This window comes from Oreochromis aureus, linkage group 22 (genome assembly GCF_013358895.1).
Source record: "Oreochromis aureus strain Israel breed Guangdong linkage group 22, ZZ_aureus, whole genome shotgun sequence".
Classification (NCBI taxonomy): Eukaryota; Metazoa; Chordata; class Actinopteri; order Cichliformes; family Cichlidae; genus Oreochromis; species Oreochromis aureus.
This window is the reverse complement of record NC_052962.1, coordinates 4,476,478-4,495,660: the sequence shown is the minus strand read 5'-3', so window position 1 is coordinate 4,495,660 and position 19,183 is coordinate 4,476,478. Positions and strand designations below refer to the sequence as shown.

Below are 19,183 nucleotides of genomic sequence, written 5' to 3'. Positions count from 1 at the left end.
TAATGTGTCAGTCGATGAATGAATGAAAGAAGGAAAACAATAGCTATGAAGCTAGGGTTGTAAGTTTGTTTGATTAGGTGAGTTTGTTGTAGAGTTACATATAAACTATAAAGACTATATTTATGACAATTTAAAAATCATGTTTACAATGCCTACAACATGAATAAGTGTAAAATAATTGTACCTGTAAAATTAAAGCTAAAGTTAGCCATGATTCCTCATGATTGCACTAGTTTGGACTGCATGTACTGTCAAATGGAGCTTCATCAGTTCATCATGAAAAGGTGGATGGAGAGGGATTGAAGCCCCCCAGGGGTTTCTCCTGTCATCACAACTTAGAAAGGGTAAGAGAAAAGCTTAGAGAAGGTCTATAACACAGTGCTTTTTTATTTTTTGCTAATAGTAAATCGTCTTCATTTTTCATCAAAGATATAATCAAAAGATAAGTTTCATCAATATGTTAAATGAAAAATGTAGTTTGAGTATTGAAAATATCTTTTCTAATGTTTACATTTTGTGTGCATAGACATGAGCCAGCTTGGTTGGTCATTGGGTGATTAAATGTCAACAACTTGACTGGATGTCACCATTGGTGAGGCCAGATGTGACGTCCAGTAGGAGAGAGGGGAGAAAGAGACAACAGGTGAAAAAGATATTCAGGGTTCTTACCTTTTGTCTTCTGGGAGATGAGCAGCTAAGAGAGTGGATCTAAGACATTCACAGTAGAAAATTCCAGCAGAGACACCAGAGGGATCAGTTGCTACCCAGACTGTGAACCTGCATGTTGGTATTTTTGTGGCTTTTTCTCTGCTCGTTTTGGCGTGTTAGATTATAGAATCAAGAAGATTTGTATTTCCAGTCAGCACAGGACAAGTGAGATAAGTGCATCCTCGGATTCAGTTTATTCTCCCCAACCTTTCTCTTCCCAAAGATAACAATAAAATCCGCATTAGCTCAGAGTAGGTTAATTAGATAAGTATAATTCAAGTGATTTGATTATTATTTGGTGATTATTATTATTTGATTTTACTTTGCTCTTGCTAAATTGCTTTATTAAATTTTCTGCAGTTAAAGTCTAAATTGTGGACATTTCCTTTTTAGCCCTCTGTGAAACAGTACTGGTAAAATCCTGAGTATTAACCCATTTTAGGGTATATAGCTCTTTCAGGATACTCCAGCCATTTAGAAGTAACAGTCCATTGAAACCTACTGCACAGAGCCCCCATCAACCCAAATATTCCAAGTGTTTTGATCCAGAGGGGAGAAAGCTTTTTAATCAGAGAGCCAACCCAGACTTCCTTCATTAGGCTGCTGGTCCCGATGAATATCAGCATCAACATACTTTGCAGTGGTGCATCACTTCTTATAGTTTTATGTATCAGACACAGAAAGCATATGATGAAGACACTGATTCTTTTTATTAGATTAGTATCATAGTGTGGTTTACAGTAAAAAGGCTCAGAGGAACTGCTTACAGACTCATTGTTGCAGTTTTTTTTAAACAGTAGCCCACATTTTAATGGACAGAGTCATGCAAAAGGGCAAATCCACAGCAAACAGAGAAAAACTCATAGGCACACACTTACTTTCAAATATGCAAAACATCTGCAGGTTCCAAACATAGCCGCTCCTCACACATTCACATTTCTACACGTGGTAAAACATCAGAATCTTTAATGTCAGTGTGCAGAGAAGTGGTTGATATTATTGCTTCCAGTGGAATCGACTGTTTTATAAAACAAACAAAATGACAAAAAGTGTTCAGAGTTAACTCTCAGGCAGGGTGCATAAATACTTCTGGATTATATAGCAGGCCAGTATTCCTTCTTTTTATATCACAGTGTACTAACTGTATCCGTATTTTCACCTTTGTGGGAATGTCATGCTGAAGGCAGCATGTTCGCCGCTCCTCACACATAACTTAGCTCTTGAAAACGAAACACATCAGGTTTACTGCAGTGATCAGTCAAAATGCACAAGTCAGAACGTCCATAGAGGTCGTTTGGGGATGAGGTGAGTGGATGTTGGTCAGTGGCTGAAGCTTTGGCTGTCTCACAGGAAAGCACTAGGGTTGGCTCGTGGGTCCTTCTGGTTCCTGTAGCAATATGTGAGCCACACTCCCAAGATCTGACACAAACACACAGCACTAAGTTAAAAATTTCCTTATGTCAGTCAATACTATGTAAGGAATTGTTTCGAAAACACTATTATGTCATGAGAATTATTTCAAATCCACGGTTATTTATGTAGAAATGCTGCCATCTTTTCTGGACAAACTCACTGAAGGAGGTCTGACAATCAAAATGCTGTCAGGCTGCCATCCATGTGACTTCATTCATTAATTATTAGTGTGAGTGCTGATTACACAGTATTGTTAGCCTAATCTTTATTATTGTATTTTATTATTATTTTATATTCTGTACATTTTTTGTACTCTACTTCAACACCGTTCTTCATCTTAGAAAAAACATTATCCAACCAAGTCCTTATTTTGTTAATTATATTCCTTTCTTATTTGTTCAAATGTTTTAAAGACTTTCCCGTCATTCCTGTACAAACAGCTGTTATCCCATTCCTGCTCCATGCTGAAAATGAATCATCGGGCTTTGCTGGTTCAAACAAGTGATTCAATCAGTGATTGAAGAAAATAAGCTTTATAGAGGGCTTTTTAAAAATAGAGCAACAAACTATTTTTCCAGGCTAAATGATGATCTTCTAAATTAGTAACATGCCATTTCCTCTCCCGCGTACGGGTTTTCTGCTTTAAGGTATGGGTTTGAGAGTTTTACACTAATGAGTTGTACGCAGTAAGGTTGGGCTATATGTAAAAATTTTCCAACCGACAATCATCAGTCCAATAACCGACGATAGGCGATGTATTCGCGCAGGGGCAGAATTTTTGATGGGCGGAGCAAAGGAATCATGCAAGGACTGATTTGCGCATTTAGAATTTATAAGTTTTGTTTGGAATATTTTACCTTCTTTCAGTATTAAGATAGCTACTTTTGGATTATTATTTTTTTTATTTATTTGAGATGCGCTAAATTACAAAGAAGTCTTAACTTTACGATGGAAATTTTTTTAATGTTCGCTGGAAGAGACATTTTGATTTTTAACTTACTTTTTAAGTTTGCATTTGTTGTTTGGTTGAGTGTGTGAGACAGCTTGTAAACACGGTTATAGTGGATAAAAGAAGCCACCTTCTCTTTGTTTCCCATTTCAGTCAAATGTTTTTGTTTTTTTTCTGAATATAGGCTTTTGCCTTTCTGTCTTTTTGTTATGAGTTTGAATAAATGAATCCCTACATTTGGGGGCACTCTGAGGACGGTGCATTTGGTCAGAGTTGGAACAGGGTGCCGTTAAAACAGCGCTATTATTTTTTCAGTTGACTGCTTCTCTTAGCTTCAACTAACATTATTAGCAAACTTACTAATGGGCAAATAAATAAATAAATAAATGAATAAATCGCTCTTGTAAAAACGATCGGCGAAAGGCTCAGCCTATCGTCGATATATTCGTCCAATCGCCCAACCTTCAAGATAGGAAACACCATACAGAAAAATATGACTATTGTGGAAAAGATGAAATCACAGAAAATGAAATATGAAGCTGAAAGAAGATGACAGATTGAAAACCTTAGTAAAATTTAACTGAAACTGGATCTCATTGATATACTAGAGAAAGTCCAGAAGTGCAGATGGATAGTGTAGTAGTAAGATTACACACCCTCAGAGCAGGAGTCACAAGTTCAATTCCCACCTGGTATCCAGTAAGAGTCCTGGCTAGACCCCTCATGCTAAAAACCAAGCCCTGGAATGGCGCGGCTATGTCTGCAGCTCGGACACAAGAATTTCACTACATGTTGTACTCTGTATAATTGTGTATGTGACAAATAAAGGTTGTTTGTTTGGAAGGCCAAATTCCATTTTCTACAACAGAACTTTTATAATTTGAGTTTCTGTTTCGTATTCCATACCAACTGGTGGTACTATACCATGGGAAACGTGGGCAGCCTGCTGTATTCCCTGATACTGGCCTGAAATATCAGCACGCTCTCATCCCAATGCGTCACATACCGACGCTATGCGACAAATTGGTGGTATGTTACGCGTTGGGAGGTATGAGAGCCATTTGGAATGAATCTATACATGTAAATGTGTTTTACGTTCTGATCATGAATCACTTTGGAAAACACTATCTGATAGGGCCAATGTTATGTTTAAGGTTAGGGTTAGGGCTTGAATGGACAGCTGGAGCTTCTGCTCTAAGCGTGTGTTACCACCACAACCAGCATTCTATTGGATTCAACTGAGATTCCGAAGCATCTCATAAGGACGCTGAATGGTACCTTTCATCTTGGGCCGTGACAAATCGTCGGTATGTTACGCTTTGGGAATGAGAATTCTCTGGAAATATAGGGCATGTCTGGGCCCCAGCAGTGATGCTGGGCTGTAATGGCTCACCTCAGTGAAGCTGAAAAAGAGGCCAATTCCTCCTACAAATCGGAGAATATCTCCAGCATGTTCCTTAATCTGGTCTGCACAAGGCGAACAGAAGCTGTTGGGGAAACAAGCCTGCAAGAGACACAGCACATGTTTAAAAATCGTACCAATGCTTCTGACAGTAGAGTTAGGGTATTTCATTATTTCAAATTAACTTTACTGCTGTTACTTTTTAAACAAGACCAAGGGAGCTCACTCTCAACAGTATTTACTTTTAGGGGAATAAATTTCACTTTTTCCTGTTCTTTCGTATTCTTGTACTTGATGATGTTTGTAGTACAGTAAAAATCAGGTAAGAGTAGCATGGCAGATATTTACTTAACAGTAGGTAATGGATAATACGTATTGATTTGTACATAACTGGACATGAATAACTTCAGTTTATTATATAATACTTTACCTCTGGTATACTTCTATCTAACTAGGCATCTTATTCTCTTTCTCTTGACAACACTTTTTTTTAAAGATATAATAGATTTGTGGTTAATATGAAAGACAGGCAGCTGTGAAATGTAAAAATGAGGTCAGAGGTCAAATGTGACATAATATTTGGATGCAAACTATAATGTGATATTTAAATTAACCAGTATCATTTCCTAATGTTGCCAATACAAACAAAGTCAGTAGAATAAAAACATTTGATGAACGTTGAACCTGTTTTGAGCTTGAAGGAGAGGTCAGAGTAACTGAGGGGACCTATATTCCCCACTAACTGTGGGGAATATAGGTCATTGGTCAAATGTGATTTATATTTTAAATCTTTATACTTACTATCTGCTGACTTGAAAGAATAACGGTTTCTAAGTTTGCCAACTAATCAATAAATTGACTTTGAAGACCTTGGTGGATATAATCCCAATCATAAAGAACTGTTAACATGATGCCATCTACACGTCCACAAAGTTTTGTAAGAATTCAGCAAAAACCTTTTAAGCTATCATGTTTATAGACAGGATGACACACACAGGAGGAGGTAATTATACAGCAGGTGAAACAAGTATTGAACACGTCACCAATTTTCCAAGTAAATATATTTTTAACGGTGCTACAGAGATGAAATTCCCACCACAAGTATTGAACAAATACTTAGTGTTTTTGTTACTGTTTGTACTGGAGCACTGTAACATAATTTCCCCTAGGGATCAGTAAAGTATTCTAATTGTGATTCTTAGCGAAATTTATGTAATACTTTGTACAAAAGCCTTTGTTGGGTGAGGACAGCTTCAAGATGGCACCTGTATGGAGAACCTTTAGTAATTGAAGGTTCTCCAACCTTCAAATCTTGGAAGTTTCATGGATCCCTTCTGTGAACTCTAAACTTTAGTTTTCTGGATAGATTTTCAGTTGGATTCGGGCGAAGTAACTGGCTGAGCCATTCCAGCAGCTTTTTTTCTTTCTCTGAAACCCACTGAGAGTTTCCTTGGCTGTGTGTTTGGGACCACTGCCTTGCTGAAACATTCATCCTTATTTCATCCTCAATCTCCTGGGCAGCAGAATTTTATCAAAAATGTCTCTGTTTGTCCTTCCTTCTAATATATGAAGGGTGCCAGTGCTGTATGCTAAAAAAACAGTCTCACATCATCCTAAGAGTTCCTTTTTGGTCTCATCTGACCACACTAAATTCAACCAGTATTTCATAGGCTTGTCTAAATATTGCCACGGCAGTTGAGTGCATTACGTCCTGTTTGCTTTGAATCAATTGAACCTGCTGATTCCAGGTCTTTCTGTATCACTCCAGAACTGTTCCTTGGCTCTTGGACAACTCTGATAATTTTTTTTCACTCCTCTGTCTGAAACCTTGCAAGGAGCAAGGTTGTGGTCGTGGTCAGTTTATCGTAAAATGATGTTCTTTCCACTTCTGAATTATGGTCCCAATGGTGCTTACTGGGACCTTCAGTGAAATTCCTCTGTAGCCAGTGCCACTAACATTTTTGCAACAATAAAGTTCCAAAGGTCTTGACAGAGCTCATTGGTTTTACCCACCATGTTTTTTTGAGACACCTTGGTAATGAGACTCCTTTTTATAGACGATCAGCTGGGACTGAACCAGCTGATAGTTTCCAGGCCTATTTGCACCCTTCATGTTTTCAACAAAGTGTTTTATTATTACACATAATGTAATTACACAGTTTATATGTCTATGGTTTGATTTCTTTGCATGTGTGAAGTGGGTGGGTTGTTATCAACATATGGTGAGAATTTCATGTCAGCTGAACCTTTAGAAATATATTTACTTGAAAATTGGTGATGTGTTCAAAATGTATTGTACATTAAAAAAACAGTACCATCATCAGCCTCTTTGCACATGCTGAGATATATGACATCTAACAGGGAACAGGAAACACTTGGAAAAAACTTGATCCAAACTCACAGCATCACAAATGCTGTTAGGGTCAACATGTTTGAAGCCACAGCAGTTGAGGCTCTTCTCCACATCTCTCTGGGTGCTCTCAGAGTTGTTCCAGCCCACCTCCAGCAGGTGGTCCTTGAGCACAGAGTAAAAAGGAACACGAAGCATTACATCTGTCATTATCTGTCAGTATTTTCTTACTTCATGAGCTGCATTTTATTCTGTGCAGCCTGACAAGTTCTGAGTTTTAATTGTAGAGGTCACACTGGTTCACTTTTATATCTAAGCTTTTATTTTTTTTAATTTATCAGTAATAATCCTTATAGTATATTCACTTATATTAAAATGTAGTGGCCAAAAAGGGCATGCTGAAACAAAACTTTCAGAGGAAAATGATCTGACTGTCATTTAAGCTCTATGTTAGCTACTTTTAGAGAGGCAGGTTTTAGGTAAAATCTACTTTTAGATGCATGCATTTCACTTTTTACGTGTTACTTACTGATAACATCTATAAAATATGATTCCCATTGAAGTAATATTATTAGTAGTTACTGACCACAATTTACACTTCTTTTAATTTTTTTAAATTTAATATACTTTGATTTCTTCCTCCTATTACACACACTTTCTTTCTTTTTTGGATGTGTTCCCACTCAAACGAATAGGGGAAAATTCTGTAGTTTTTGGGGAATTTTGCGAAAACTGTGCAACAAATCTCTACCAAAAGTCACAGCACACTATTCCCAAACAAGCTGCACAAAACCATATAACATATGTGGGGTTTTCTCAAAACTGCAATGTGAGTTTTGTTTCAAAATATCAGGTGGACGAACGAGAGGGTACTGCCTGGCACTGCTGCCTGCTTGTTCAAGTCCTCCACCTTCCCCAGCAGCTCTGTTAACTTTTTAAAATGTGAGTTGTCTAACTGTACTGAATATAAAGTCAAGTAATAACAAATTAATGTGCCACAGAGAACACAAACAGATGTAAGGATGCGAATGCAAATATGTTGTAATGCGGCCACAGAAACAATTATTTTGTTTTCCTGGAAAAAAACTGTTGTTCAAGCTGAATAGTTATCATTTGTGCTGCTCTACACTCTGTGGAGAAACCAAAGCTCTTACCTGTTGCTCTCGGTTGATAGCCAGACAAGCGCTGGAAACAGAAAACTGTACAATAAATACCATGAACAGGATGATCATGTACTGAGCTTCACTGTCAAAGAACAACAACAGTGGACACATTGCAGACATTGAACATGACATGCATAATACTGCTGATAGTCAGTGTTACTGAAGCACTACATATACAGTTGAAAGAGCTCATTTGTGGAAACACATCTGCTAACTGTAAGGCCTGAAAAATAGAGTCTGTGCGGATGGTTCACAATTGTCTGTGAAATACAATCCAGCTCGGTATCTTCTTCCACATAACTTCATTAATGTATAATGAATTTTCCAACCAGTAATGTCAAGACAACATATTGTAGGAGATAAACAGTTTGCTGGTCAGAAACAGGACAAAGATGTTCAGCATCAACAAAGACAGCTCTAAACATTTTAACTGTAAATGTTCTTTTCTTTTATTCTGGGAAATTCTGGTCCATTACCAACTAATTTAAATATCTAAATCTAAATATTACATAATTATTTTTAGATTTTTTTTAAATTAGCACAAATCCTATGATACCACAAAAAATGACCACAGAAGATAAACCAACAATATTATTATATATAGTTTCTATTTTGTCTTTTGTCTGGCACTACTGGAACTATATATGTATAAAAAGGCCAGTAAAACCAAGGAGCTGTGGTAGACTTCTGCAGGCACAAGCATCCTCCACTGCAACCACTGAACATCCAAGGTATGGACATCATCTGAACAACAAACTGGACTGGACTCATAACTCAGACGCCCTCTACAGGTAAGGGCAGAGCAGGCTGTACCTGCTGCGGAGACTCAGGTCGTTTGGAGTGAAGGGCCCACTCCTGAAGACCTTCTATGACTCTGTGGTGGCCTCAGCCATCTTTTACGGTGTGGTCTGCTGGGGCGGCAGCATCTCTGCCGGGGACAGGAAGAGACTGAACAGGCTGATCCGAAGGGCCAGCTCTGTTCTGGGATGCCCTCTGGACCCAGTGGAGGTGGTGAGTGACAGGAGAATGGCGGCTAAGCTGTCATCCCTGTTGGACAACATCTCCCACCCCATGCAGGAGACTCTGACAGCACTGAGCAGCTCCTTCAGTGGGAGACTGCGGCACCCACGGTGTGGGATGGAGAGATTTCGCAGGTCTTTCCTCCCCACTGCTGTCAGACTCCACAATAAAGACTTTTGCAGCTGACCAAACCCACAAACCCACACATGTGCAATAAGACTGCTATATGTGCAATTCTTCTTCTGACGAAGTTGTATTTTTGTATTTTCCTACTCAGTTGTATATAGTATTTGTATTTCCATTTTATTCTATTGTATATATTATTCTATTCTATTTTATTCTATTGTATATGGTATTTTATTTTATTTTATTGTATTTTATTGCTTTCCAGTGTTTTCTAATTTCTGCTACATAACTTTGCACTTTGCTGTAACAAAACAAATTTCCCACCTGTGGGACTAATAAAGGTCATCTTATCTTATCTTATATAAGTTGCGAATGAAAGTACAGAAAGAACAGCCATAGCATGAGTTTGTGAAGGATACAAAGAAGAGCAGGACTTGGTGATGCTTCATTGCCCCAATGAGGCCAGCCAGAGCCACAAAGAAGAGAAAGACACCCACACCAATGATGCCTCCCACCACCTGGAAACTGGAGACCAGACCAAACCACTTTCCCCATGCTGCGATGCCAATCATCAGGAGACTGACCATCTGCAGGACAGACATACTGGCTGAGTGTGAAAATGACACTTTGTGTGAAAAGTTAAACATCATTTTTTAATCTGTCATCAGGCTGGGGCCGTTCTGTAAGGAGTTTGCATGTTCTCCCCATGTCTACATGGTACATACTACATACTCTGGCTTCCTCCCACAGTCCAAAAACATGCAGTTAGACAGGTTAGGTTAATTGCTGATTCTAAATTGCCCATAGGTGTGCATGTGAGTGTGAATGGTTGTCTGTCTCTCTGTGTTAGCTCAGTGACAGACTGGCAATCTGTCCAGGGTGCACCCTGCCAACTGCCCTATGGGAGCTGCGATAGGTTTTATTTGGATAAGTGGAAGAGAATGGAATATAGCTACTTCCATATGCGCTAAATTGAGCATATGAGGTCAACTGCAGCAGGCAGCTTAAAAAACAAAAATCAGCCATGTAAATATCACACACTGTCACACGTGGGTTAATTATTGAAATTCTGCTTTAAGTTATAAGAGAACTTTATTCTGTTGTCCAGTATGTGCTGTCTGCATTGACTTTGACCACAAACAATCCGAGTGGCTCATGAACCTGCAGCCAAGAAATCTTTGTCTGAAGCAGTGACACACAGTGTCAGCAGTGTAGTGTAAATCATGTTCATTATAGTTTAAAAGTGCTTCTTCCTTCATCACATGCACATAGTAACTAATTTTAAAAAGTAAAAATATTAAGTCAATAGCACAGAACGATTTATGTGGATGAGGAAAAATGTCAATCCTTGATGTGATTTTGTGAGGAAATCTAGTAGCAGTGTTATGCTTTAGGGACATTTTGCTGGGATGACTTGACTTGTCATCAAACAAGAAGTTAGGGGGTTAGAGCCAGCATCCAACATGGTCCTACTTGCTCTGCTAGATGGCTTTAAATCACTAGTCGTGGGAATGGATACATGTTGCTGCTTTATTACTTTAAAAAATAGTAATAAGAGCATTTTCGTCTTCTTTTTTTAAATGTGAGCTCAAATGCATGTGAATATCTTATCCTCTCTACTTTTACATGATAAGCAACAATTTGTACTACACTTACACAAAGAGAGATTAAACAAGAAGTAAAGGCCAACATATCAGACTGATATGATGATATAATACTAAAGTTGCAGTGTCAGATACGGCAGATTACCTAACTGTGAAATCATTAGTGCCTCCTGCACCCTTACAGAACACGCTCAGATCGGCTCTCGTTGCACTGAATTGCAAAATCTATGGAGGACTGCAAAGCTCCAGGTCCAGTGTGTAGCTAACGGCTGGTTGGCTCCAACAAACGTCATATACACACCTTAATTCAAAGCAGACATGATAAGAGCTATCAAAGCCTGCAGGAAAGGCTTCCACAGACAGGGCGACCTCTGCAGTGACAACCCCCCGCCCAAAAAACAAGAGACCAGTTAAAGGTAGAAACTGTAGATCTTCCCATTTTAAAAAGAAAACCGGGCGCTAACCCAAACTCCTCGTCTGTTATTTGGTTCATCCGATGGATGGAACGGCCACCTGATCCCACCACAGTGAATAATTGATTAGAGCAGCGTCTGACCTCATCAGTGAATTGTTTAGAAGTGGACGTGTCCTACACTCCATTTACACACTCTGAGGGTGATTAAAATGCTACCTGTATTGATGAACACGGCACTTTAATTATCCATATGGTACGCTGTGATGTGGATACTCACAACATAGAGGATGTTGAGCGCACACAGGGAGTGTTTGGAGCAGGTAAATCCAGCGCAGCCCATGTTCACCGGCAAATAAACACAATAAATCCTTGAAACTGATGTTTAAATAAATATCTCGACACAAGAAATGAAACCAGGACAAAGACCCCCTGAGCTACTTATTCCGCTAGTCCGCAGCAATAGATGATCGGTCCAACCTGCAAGGAAAGAAAGGTTTACAACTAACACATGACTGCTGAGGAAGTCACATATTGACCCTTCAAAATAAAGTCAAATAAAGTCCGACCGTTTCACATTGGTTAGATAGATAGATAAACATCACTATTTTGAGAAAAAATTGGATTTAGCCTACAATTTAGTCTCGTACCTAACTTCTTCTTCACCACAGCGAATCATCTGCCTTCATCTGACAGTGTCCCCAGCATCCCTCTCCGTCACACCAACCCTTTGCATCCTCCCCCTTCACTACATCCACGAATCATGTCTGTGCTTTTCCTCTTTGCCTCCTGCCTTCAGTGTTACACCTGTCCTCATCCACAAATGTATTCTGACTTGCTTCCACTGACTTTCATTCTTCTTTCATTCGCCAATGACATATATTTGCACACATATTTGTCCTTTTATATTTATACCTGTATCTCTATATTTATCTATATCTATATTTATTTTAATATGTATCTATTAATATCTGTGTTTCAACACTTCATTTTATATGAGTGCTTGACATTTGTTGTATGTGTGCTCTGGGATTAATAAAGTCTTTTTGATTCTCTGATTCTGATTTTCTTCAGTGCACAGCAGAACCTCTCCAGGCTCTCTTCCATCCACTCCCTACTTTCCCTCGTGTGTCACTCAAGAAATCGGGTCATTACAGGTGTACGATCGCCAATCGCTTCTGAACCTCCGAAGTTCTGGACAAAATACAGCTCCATTTTCAAACGGAGGTCAGAATTCATGGTGTCCGCTGCTGTCACATATGCCCAACTTGCCTATGCCGTGCAGTCATGCTACCTCCCCGGCGAAGACGTCGGGGTAGGCGCAGTGGTCGGCTGGTTAAACTCAAGATCTCTTTAGCGCACCATCCCACTACCGTCAAAGGAATACAGAGATTATTTCCTGGAGTTTTTGTGCACCGACGTTTCCTGGACCCCGTGGATTCCTGCCTCATCCCCGTGGTCTGCCAGGATGACGCGCCGCTCCTCCGTGACCCCTGTCCTCCTCGGCTCAACGTGCGCCGGGGGAACCTCCGCAATCTGAGGCCGCTGTGTCGGACTCCCTGTGCCACTGGGGCTTTTACCTCATCCCCGGCTCCTGTCAGGATTGGGCTGGTAAATGCCAGATCGCTGGTGAACAAATCTTTTATTCTGAATGAGTCATTCATCTCCTGGAAACTGGACTTCATGTGTGTCACGGAGACTTGGCTTAATACTGGTGAGTCCAGTACTTTATCTGAACTTTTACCAGCGGGTTGTTCCTATTTTAACACACCAAGGACATCAGGGAGAGGAGGAGGTACGGCGGTTGTTTTTAAAAAGGATTTTAAATGTAAACAGTGTGTTTTACAGCCCTCGTTTTCCAGCTTTGAGCTCACGTGTTTTGAAGTTAATCGCTCTAACTCTGTGCTCTTTACTGTTATTTATCGTCCCCCTAAATACAATAAGAATTTCATAAATGACTTTTCAGAATTTCTAGCTGGGATTATGCCCAACTACGATCATGTTCTTATTGTGGGAGATTTTAATATCCATGTCTGTTGCCCTGATAAACCTCTGGTGAAGGAGTTTTTAAGCCTCATTGACTCTTTTAATCTGGTCCAGTCTGTACCTGGTCCCACACATGAACACGGACACACACTAGACCTGGTCTTGTCACACAGTCTACCTGTGTCTAACGTGGAAGTGACTGACACTGCTTTCTCTGACCATATGGCTGTATTATTTGATGCTGTGTTTTCACGCACTACAGTTCAAACCAGCGCTCCTGTTCGCCGCTGTCGGATTATTAACCCTTCCACTGCTGCCCAGTTCGCAACTGCTTTTAACCAGCTGTCTATCCCCGCCGATCGTACTCCCTTGGACACAGAGAACATCAGCTCCTGGTTTCAATATTCTTGCCTTACTATTCTGGACTCTGTGGGATCATTAAAAACCAGGAAGCCCAAGGCTAAAACTGACCCTTGGTTTAATGACGCCACTCGGGCTGTGAAGAGGGAGTGTCGTAGAGCTGAACGCAGATGGAAGAGGGACAAACTGCAGGTGTCTCTTCAAATCCTAAAGGACTGCTGGCGCCTCTATCAGGATACAGTCAAAGAGGCTAAAAGAAAATATTTCTCTAAGATCATTTCCTCCAACAGTCACAATCCACGTGTGTTATTTAAATCTATTGACTCAGTCTTAAATGCTCCACAAAGCGGCTGTTTGGAGGCCTCTCATAAACTGTCTAATGATTTTATGTGTTTTTTCATTAAGAAGGTTGCAACCACACAGGCTCTCATTTCTTCCCCTGAGTCTGACCCCTCTGTCTTGATCCCTTGCTCTGCTGTTTTTAACCAGTTTGAGCCTGTGTCCCTTTCTTATTTAGAGGATGTGGTCGGCCACCTGAGGCCCTCTGGTTCCCCAAATGATCCTGTCCCACCACAGTTTTTTAAGGAGATTTTTCCTAGCATAGACCAGGCTGTTCTTACTGTTATAAACAGCAGTTTAATATCTGGTGTAGTCCCTGCTAATTTTAAGCATGCGGTAGTACAACCCTTGCTTAAGAAACCTGCCCGGGACCACACTGTATTGGCTAACTACAGACCTATCTCCAAGTTGTCCTTTATGTCTAAAATCTTAGAGAAAATTGTACATTGCCAATTGATGGATTTTTAAAATGAGAACGGTATCCTGGAGGTCTTTCAATCAGGTTTTAAAAACTTTCATAGCACGGAGTCAGCACTCTTAAAGGTTTTTAATGATATCCTCCTTACCTGTGACTCTGGTAATCATGTTGTTCTTGTCCTCCTTGACCTAACAGCTGCCTTTGACACTGTAGACCACAACATTTTACTGTCTCGCTTGCACCATCTTGCAGGCATTCATGGTACTGCTTTGAAATGGTTTAGGTCTTATCTTTGTGACAGAACTTTTAGTGTTAACTTTTTAGGGTATGAGTCTTCCTCTGCCACTTTTCAGTCTGGGGTCCCGCAGGGGTCTCAATTTTAGGGCCTCTGCTTTTTCATTATATTTACAGCCCCTGGGAACCATCCTCAGAAGGCATGGAATATCCTTCCACTGCTATGCTGACGACTGTCAGATTTATCTGCCTCTGAAGCAGAAAGAGGCCTTCTCTATTAAGCCACTTCTAGCATGTCTAGAAGACATTAAATCTTGGATGTCCCTAAACTTTCTAAGGTGTAATTCAAGCAAAACTGAGGTGATTCTGTTTGGTCCTAGTGGACCTTGTGAACCCTCTACTATTGATTTGGGACCCCTGGCAGAGTATTTTAAATCTGTTGTTACAAACCTGGGTTTTAAGATGGACAGTGATTTTAAATTAGACAGTCAAATCAGGGCTACTGTCAAGTCCAGTTTTTATCATTTAAGGCGCTTGGCAAAGATAAGACCTATTTTTATCCAGGCCGCATCTTGAAATGGTAATCCATGCTTTTATTTCATGTCGTCTAGATTACTGTAATGCACTGTATTGTGGAGTTAGTCAGCATCTTCTCTCTCGTCTGCAGCTGGTCCAGAATTCTGCTGCACGACTTTTAACCAAAACTCGTAAAAGAGAGCACATAACTCCCATCCTGGCTTCACTCCATTGGCTGCCTGTATATCTTAAAGTTCATTTTAAAATCCTCATGTTTGTGTTTAAATGTTTAAACGGTCTTGCCCCAACTTACCTCTCTGAGCTTCTGCATCCTTACTCACCCCCCAGGTCTCTCAGGTCAGCTGACACGCTGGTCCTGGAGGTACCCAGGTCCAAGAGGAAGCTCAGAGGGGACAGGGCCTTCTCTATTGCTGCTCCTAATCTGTGGAACAATCTGCCCCAGCACATTAGAGAGGCCCCTTCACTGTCCACTTTTAAAACACGTCTTAAAACCCATTTTTACTCCTTGGCATATGACACAGTCTGACCCTGATTTTATTGATTTTATTGTTTTTGATCTAATGTGCTGATTTTATTGTTTTAAATGTAATTCTCATCATTATTTTTTATACTATTTTATTATTGTCTTTGCTATTTTGTGCTAATTTTATTTATTTTAATGTCATTTTAATAATCATTTTTATATATATATATTTTATTTATTTTATATTATTATTTTTCTTATTTTTTAACATGTTTAATGTATCTTTTTGGCATGTCAAGTGTACAGCACTTTGTGTTCAGCTGGGGGCTGATCTGAAAGTGCTATATAAATAAATTGCTTGCTTGCTTTCACTACAGATCCCAATGTCCTCTGCAAACATCATAGTTCACAGACACTCAGCCTGACCTCATCTGTCACTCTGTCACTTACCACTGTAAACAAGGAGGGGCTCAGAGCAGAAGCCTGATGTGATCCTATCCCTAATTTGGACTCTATCATTCCTACCTCAATCCTCACTGCTGTTTCGCTGTACTCAAACAGCTCATCAGCTTTATCCCTCTGTAGTTACTACAGCTCTACATATCACTCTTGTGTGTTAAAATTGGTACAAATACATTTCATCTCCATTCTTCAGGCATCCTCTCACTCTTCACAACTGTGTTCAACAGTCTGGTCCACTGTCCTTTCTTCTAGATATCTCCATGCCTCAACAGATATGTCATCTGGACCAGCAGCCTTTCCACTCTTCATAGCTGCCCTCACTTCCTCCTTACTAATCCTCTACACTTCCTGATTCATTAACTTTCTTTCATCCATCCTCTCTGTCATTTTCCACATTCATCAGATCCTTAAAGTACTCCTTTCATCTTCTCAGCACACTGTCTTCACTTCACAGTTGGTACAGTTCAATCTCTGTCTTAACATGCTGCACACCCTTTACAGCTCGAGCTCTCTCCCTAACCAGTCCTTATCTCTTTTCTTGGTGTCCAGCCTCACCTACAAAACACTATAAACCTTTGATGGATACCTGAAGTATCTTCATCTGGGGTATAAACATTGTGTAACAACTTCACTAGTTACAATCAGCTGTGTTTTAATCGTATAATAAGGATGTGCATGGTCTGTTAATTTCAGTCTGAAATTCCATGCTTTTATTATGAAGGATTAAAATGTCACAAATACACGGGAGTCTAGTTTGAGTGTAGTCTTTTTTTAACTTGACTCCTAGTCCACATGTGACTCAGTAAGGGACCGGGGGGGCGGAATATCCGACCCACTGATTGGCTAAAGAGAAGTCCTGCAATTTCCTCTGAAAATATTCCAGAAAGATTGTTGTCAAGAGCCATTTAGCTTAATAGTTCACCAACGACTCTTTGCTTGAACACAGTGCAAGCGTTGCTGGGTCTCACTGAGCGGTCAAAGGCACGCACGCTAAACACACGGCACCACAGCGTTCCGGCAGGACAACAATGGGAGAAAGTGAAAATACATACGAGTAATGCTAGTAACAAGATCATCTGCTGACCGGCGAACACCAGCTAGGAAACACTGACAAAATGTCCTATTATGTTTTATAAGACTGAAGTCTGACATCAGATCTCATTATTTACACCGTAGAATTAAAAAATCCCAGACGCATGATACATGGTTCTAATCATTCCGCACTTCCTCTGTGCTCTGTAGCAGGTGGCCCAAGCAGCTACTCAGCGATCATAAACCTATATGACCATTAGATGGCGCTCCAGCACCAGTCAAACGCAAATGACTTACTGAAAACCTCACCGGGCAAGTAGACCATGCTAGTACCGGGTCACAGCCCTTTTTGCCTTCAGACCTGGGCTGTATCCCAATTCAGGGTCTGCAGCCTTAAAGTACGCAGCCTCAACGGTCCTCAAGGGCCGCGTACTCAAAGACCGCTAAGGCCGGAAGTGCGAGGCTTGTAGGCTTGTGAAATGGGACGGTCTAGCCTCCGTCGCGCTGCCCAGGTTGCCTAGCAACCATGATAGCTGGAAACGTGTGGTTGACAGAAATGAAGGAGAACATATTTTGTTCATTTGTTTGTTTGTTTCTACACGAGCTCTGTGTGATTTAATAAGTATCTGAGGCTGAGACCACAGGTCTGTAAAACATGATTGTTGGCCTTCATATCTGTACTGAACAGTCATTTTAAGATTAGCTAGTAAATAACAATTAGCTAATGTTGTTCATGAGACTAAAGTCAGTGTAAATTTGATATGGCCAATATTATAGTTATTACAGCAGTGAGTTTGAACTCTCAAATCAAATCACTTCTATTGTCACATCACATGTGCAGGTACACTGGTACAGCACATGTGAGTGAACTGTGTCAAATACTGAGCTTCAGTAAAGATTCAAGTTGCAGTTGTTTATATTTCTTATCACCTTAAATCTTCACTCAAGACAGTGTATATATAGGTGTATTATATATAAGAGACAAATGTTGTTCCTTCAGTATGTTGACATTACTAAATTTGGCTCAATGCTTACATATATGTGTAAAAAGAAAATGTACGAGCTGTGATAACTGTTTCTGACAGAATGAAGAGTAGACTGATATATTAAATATTCCTTTATTGGGTGAGAAAATCAGACCATGTCATAACTACTTTAAGTCATACAGAATAGATATCAGAGCCTTAAACAGGCTGACTTCTGCTAAATGGGTCAAACTGGGCAGAAACTATACAAACACATAACATCCTTATAGAATATGATGTAACACTATAGATCAACTTACCTCAGAATATATAAAGCATATAAACAATTACAGCAATATGATGCAACAAACACAGCAGTGCTACTAATCCAAAATACTCAAAGCTTCATTGAACTGAAACAAACATTTATTTTTAGCTCCATTTTGCTGCTGATACATACTTCAGGTTTCTGAATATTAAACTTGTTTCTGCCTTTCATAGTGTGTAACTTGAAGGCCCTGAGTACTTTCTCCCACACTGAAAACACTGGAATGATAACATTATTTGAACATTACCTAATAAGACTGATTCAGGACAGACAATTAGTTATGTTAAACTTTCCTAGCAGTCCTTCACAAACAGGGAACAGTCTGTCTATTCTCTCCATCTGTCAGCTGCTGCTGGCTCTTCCTCCTCCTCTTCCTCACACACTGCTGAGTTTGTCCTGGTGGATCATCAGGGGTGCAAAGCCTCACAGATGATGTGCAGCAGTGGGTCCCTCAGTCTGTCCTCACTCTGGACACTTGCAGTTGTCACACATGGAAGTCAAATATGTGGTAAGCTGCAAGATTCAAACACAAGTGTAACTTATAAATACATGTTCATACTTTTATTACACAAGCAGAGAGAAAGAAAAAGAGAGAGAGTGCAGGACAGACAGACAGGTGACAGTCTCAGGTGTATACACTGCTACAAAACAGCACAAGAGAAGGAGGATGTAGTGTTTGTGTTATTACGAGTGCTAAACAAGAAGAGCTCCCAGATGCTACAGTGGACACATGTGTGACTCCTGTGATTAAAGCATCTTTCTTTCAGCTTAACGAGTGAACCGTCAGCTCGTTCAAACACACGTTAAAGTCCGTTTGGCTCGACACCAGCGAACAGAGGCAGCAATATAACATAGCTAACCATTAACAGTGCAGTGAATTCTGCTTGTGCCGTCATATTCAGGACTGCAAAA

The 19,183-nt window shown here is 40.0% G+C and overlaps 1 protein-coding gene across 1 annotated transcript; it reads right to left on the bottom strand.

Annotated features, from left to right (window-relative positions):
• Positions 1-1,396: 1,396 nt before the first annotated feature.
• tspan13b (tetraspanin 13b) lies at positions 1,397-11,818 on the bottom strand. The gene is made up of 7 exons (XM_031750052.2): positions 11,798-11,818; positions 11,428-11,627; positions 9,551-9,718; positions 7,977-8,057; positions 6,874-6,987; positions 4,464-4,574; positions 1,397-2,127 (listed from the first exon to the last, which is right to left on the bottom strand). Exons 2-7 carry the CDS (start codon positions 11,488-11,490, stop codon positions 2,053-2,055), a joined length of 612 nt encoding a protein of 203 aa, XP_031605912.1. The 5' UTR covers positions 11,491-11,627; positions 11,798-11,818; the 3' UTR covers positions 1,397-2,052.
• Between the last annotated feature and the right edge of the window lie 7,365 nt (positions 11,819-19,183).

Excerpts from the sequence above, each read along its gene's own strand:
- tspan13b (XM_031750052.2), bottom strand. The coding sequence starts at position 11,490 with ATGGGCTGCGCTGGATTTACCTGCTCCAAACACTCCCTGTGTGCGCTC. Across the intron at positions 6,988-7,976 it reads CTATCAACCGAGAGCAACAG|GACCACCTGCTGGAGGTGGG; the intron begins GTAAGAGCTTTG and ends TCTGTGCTCAAG. Across the intron at positions 2,128-4,463 it reads TCTTTTTCAGCTTCACTGAG|ATCTTGGGAGTGTGGCTCAC; the intron begins GTGAGCCATTAC and ends TGTTTGTGTCAG.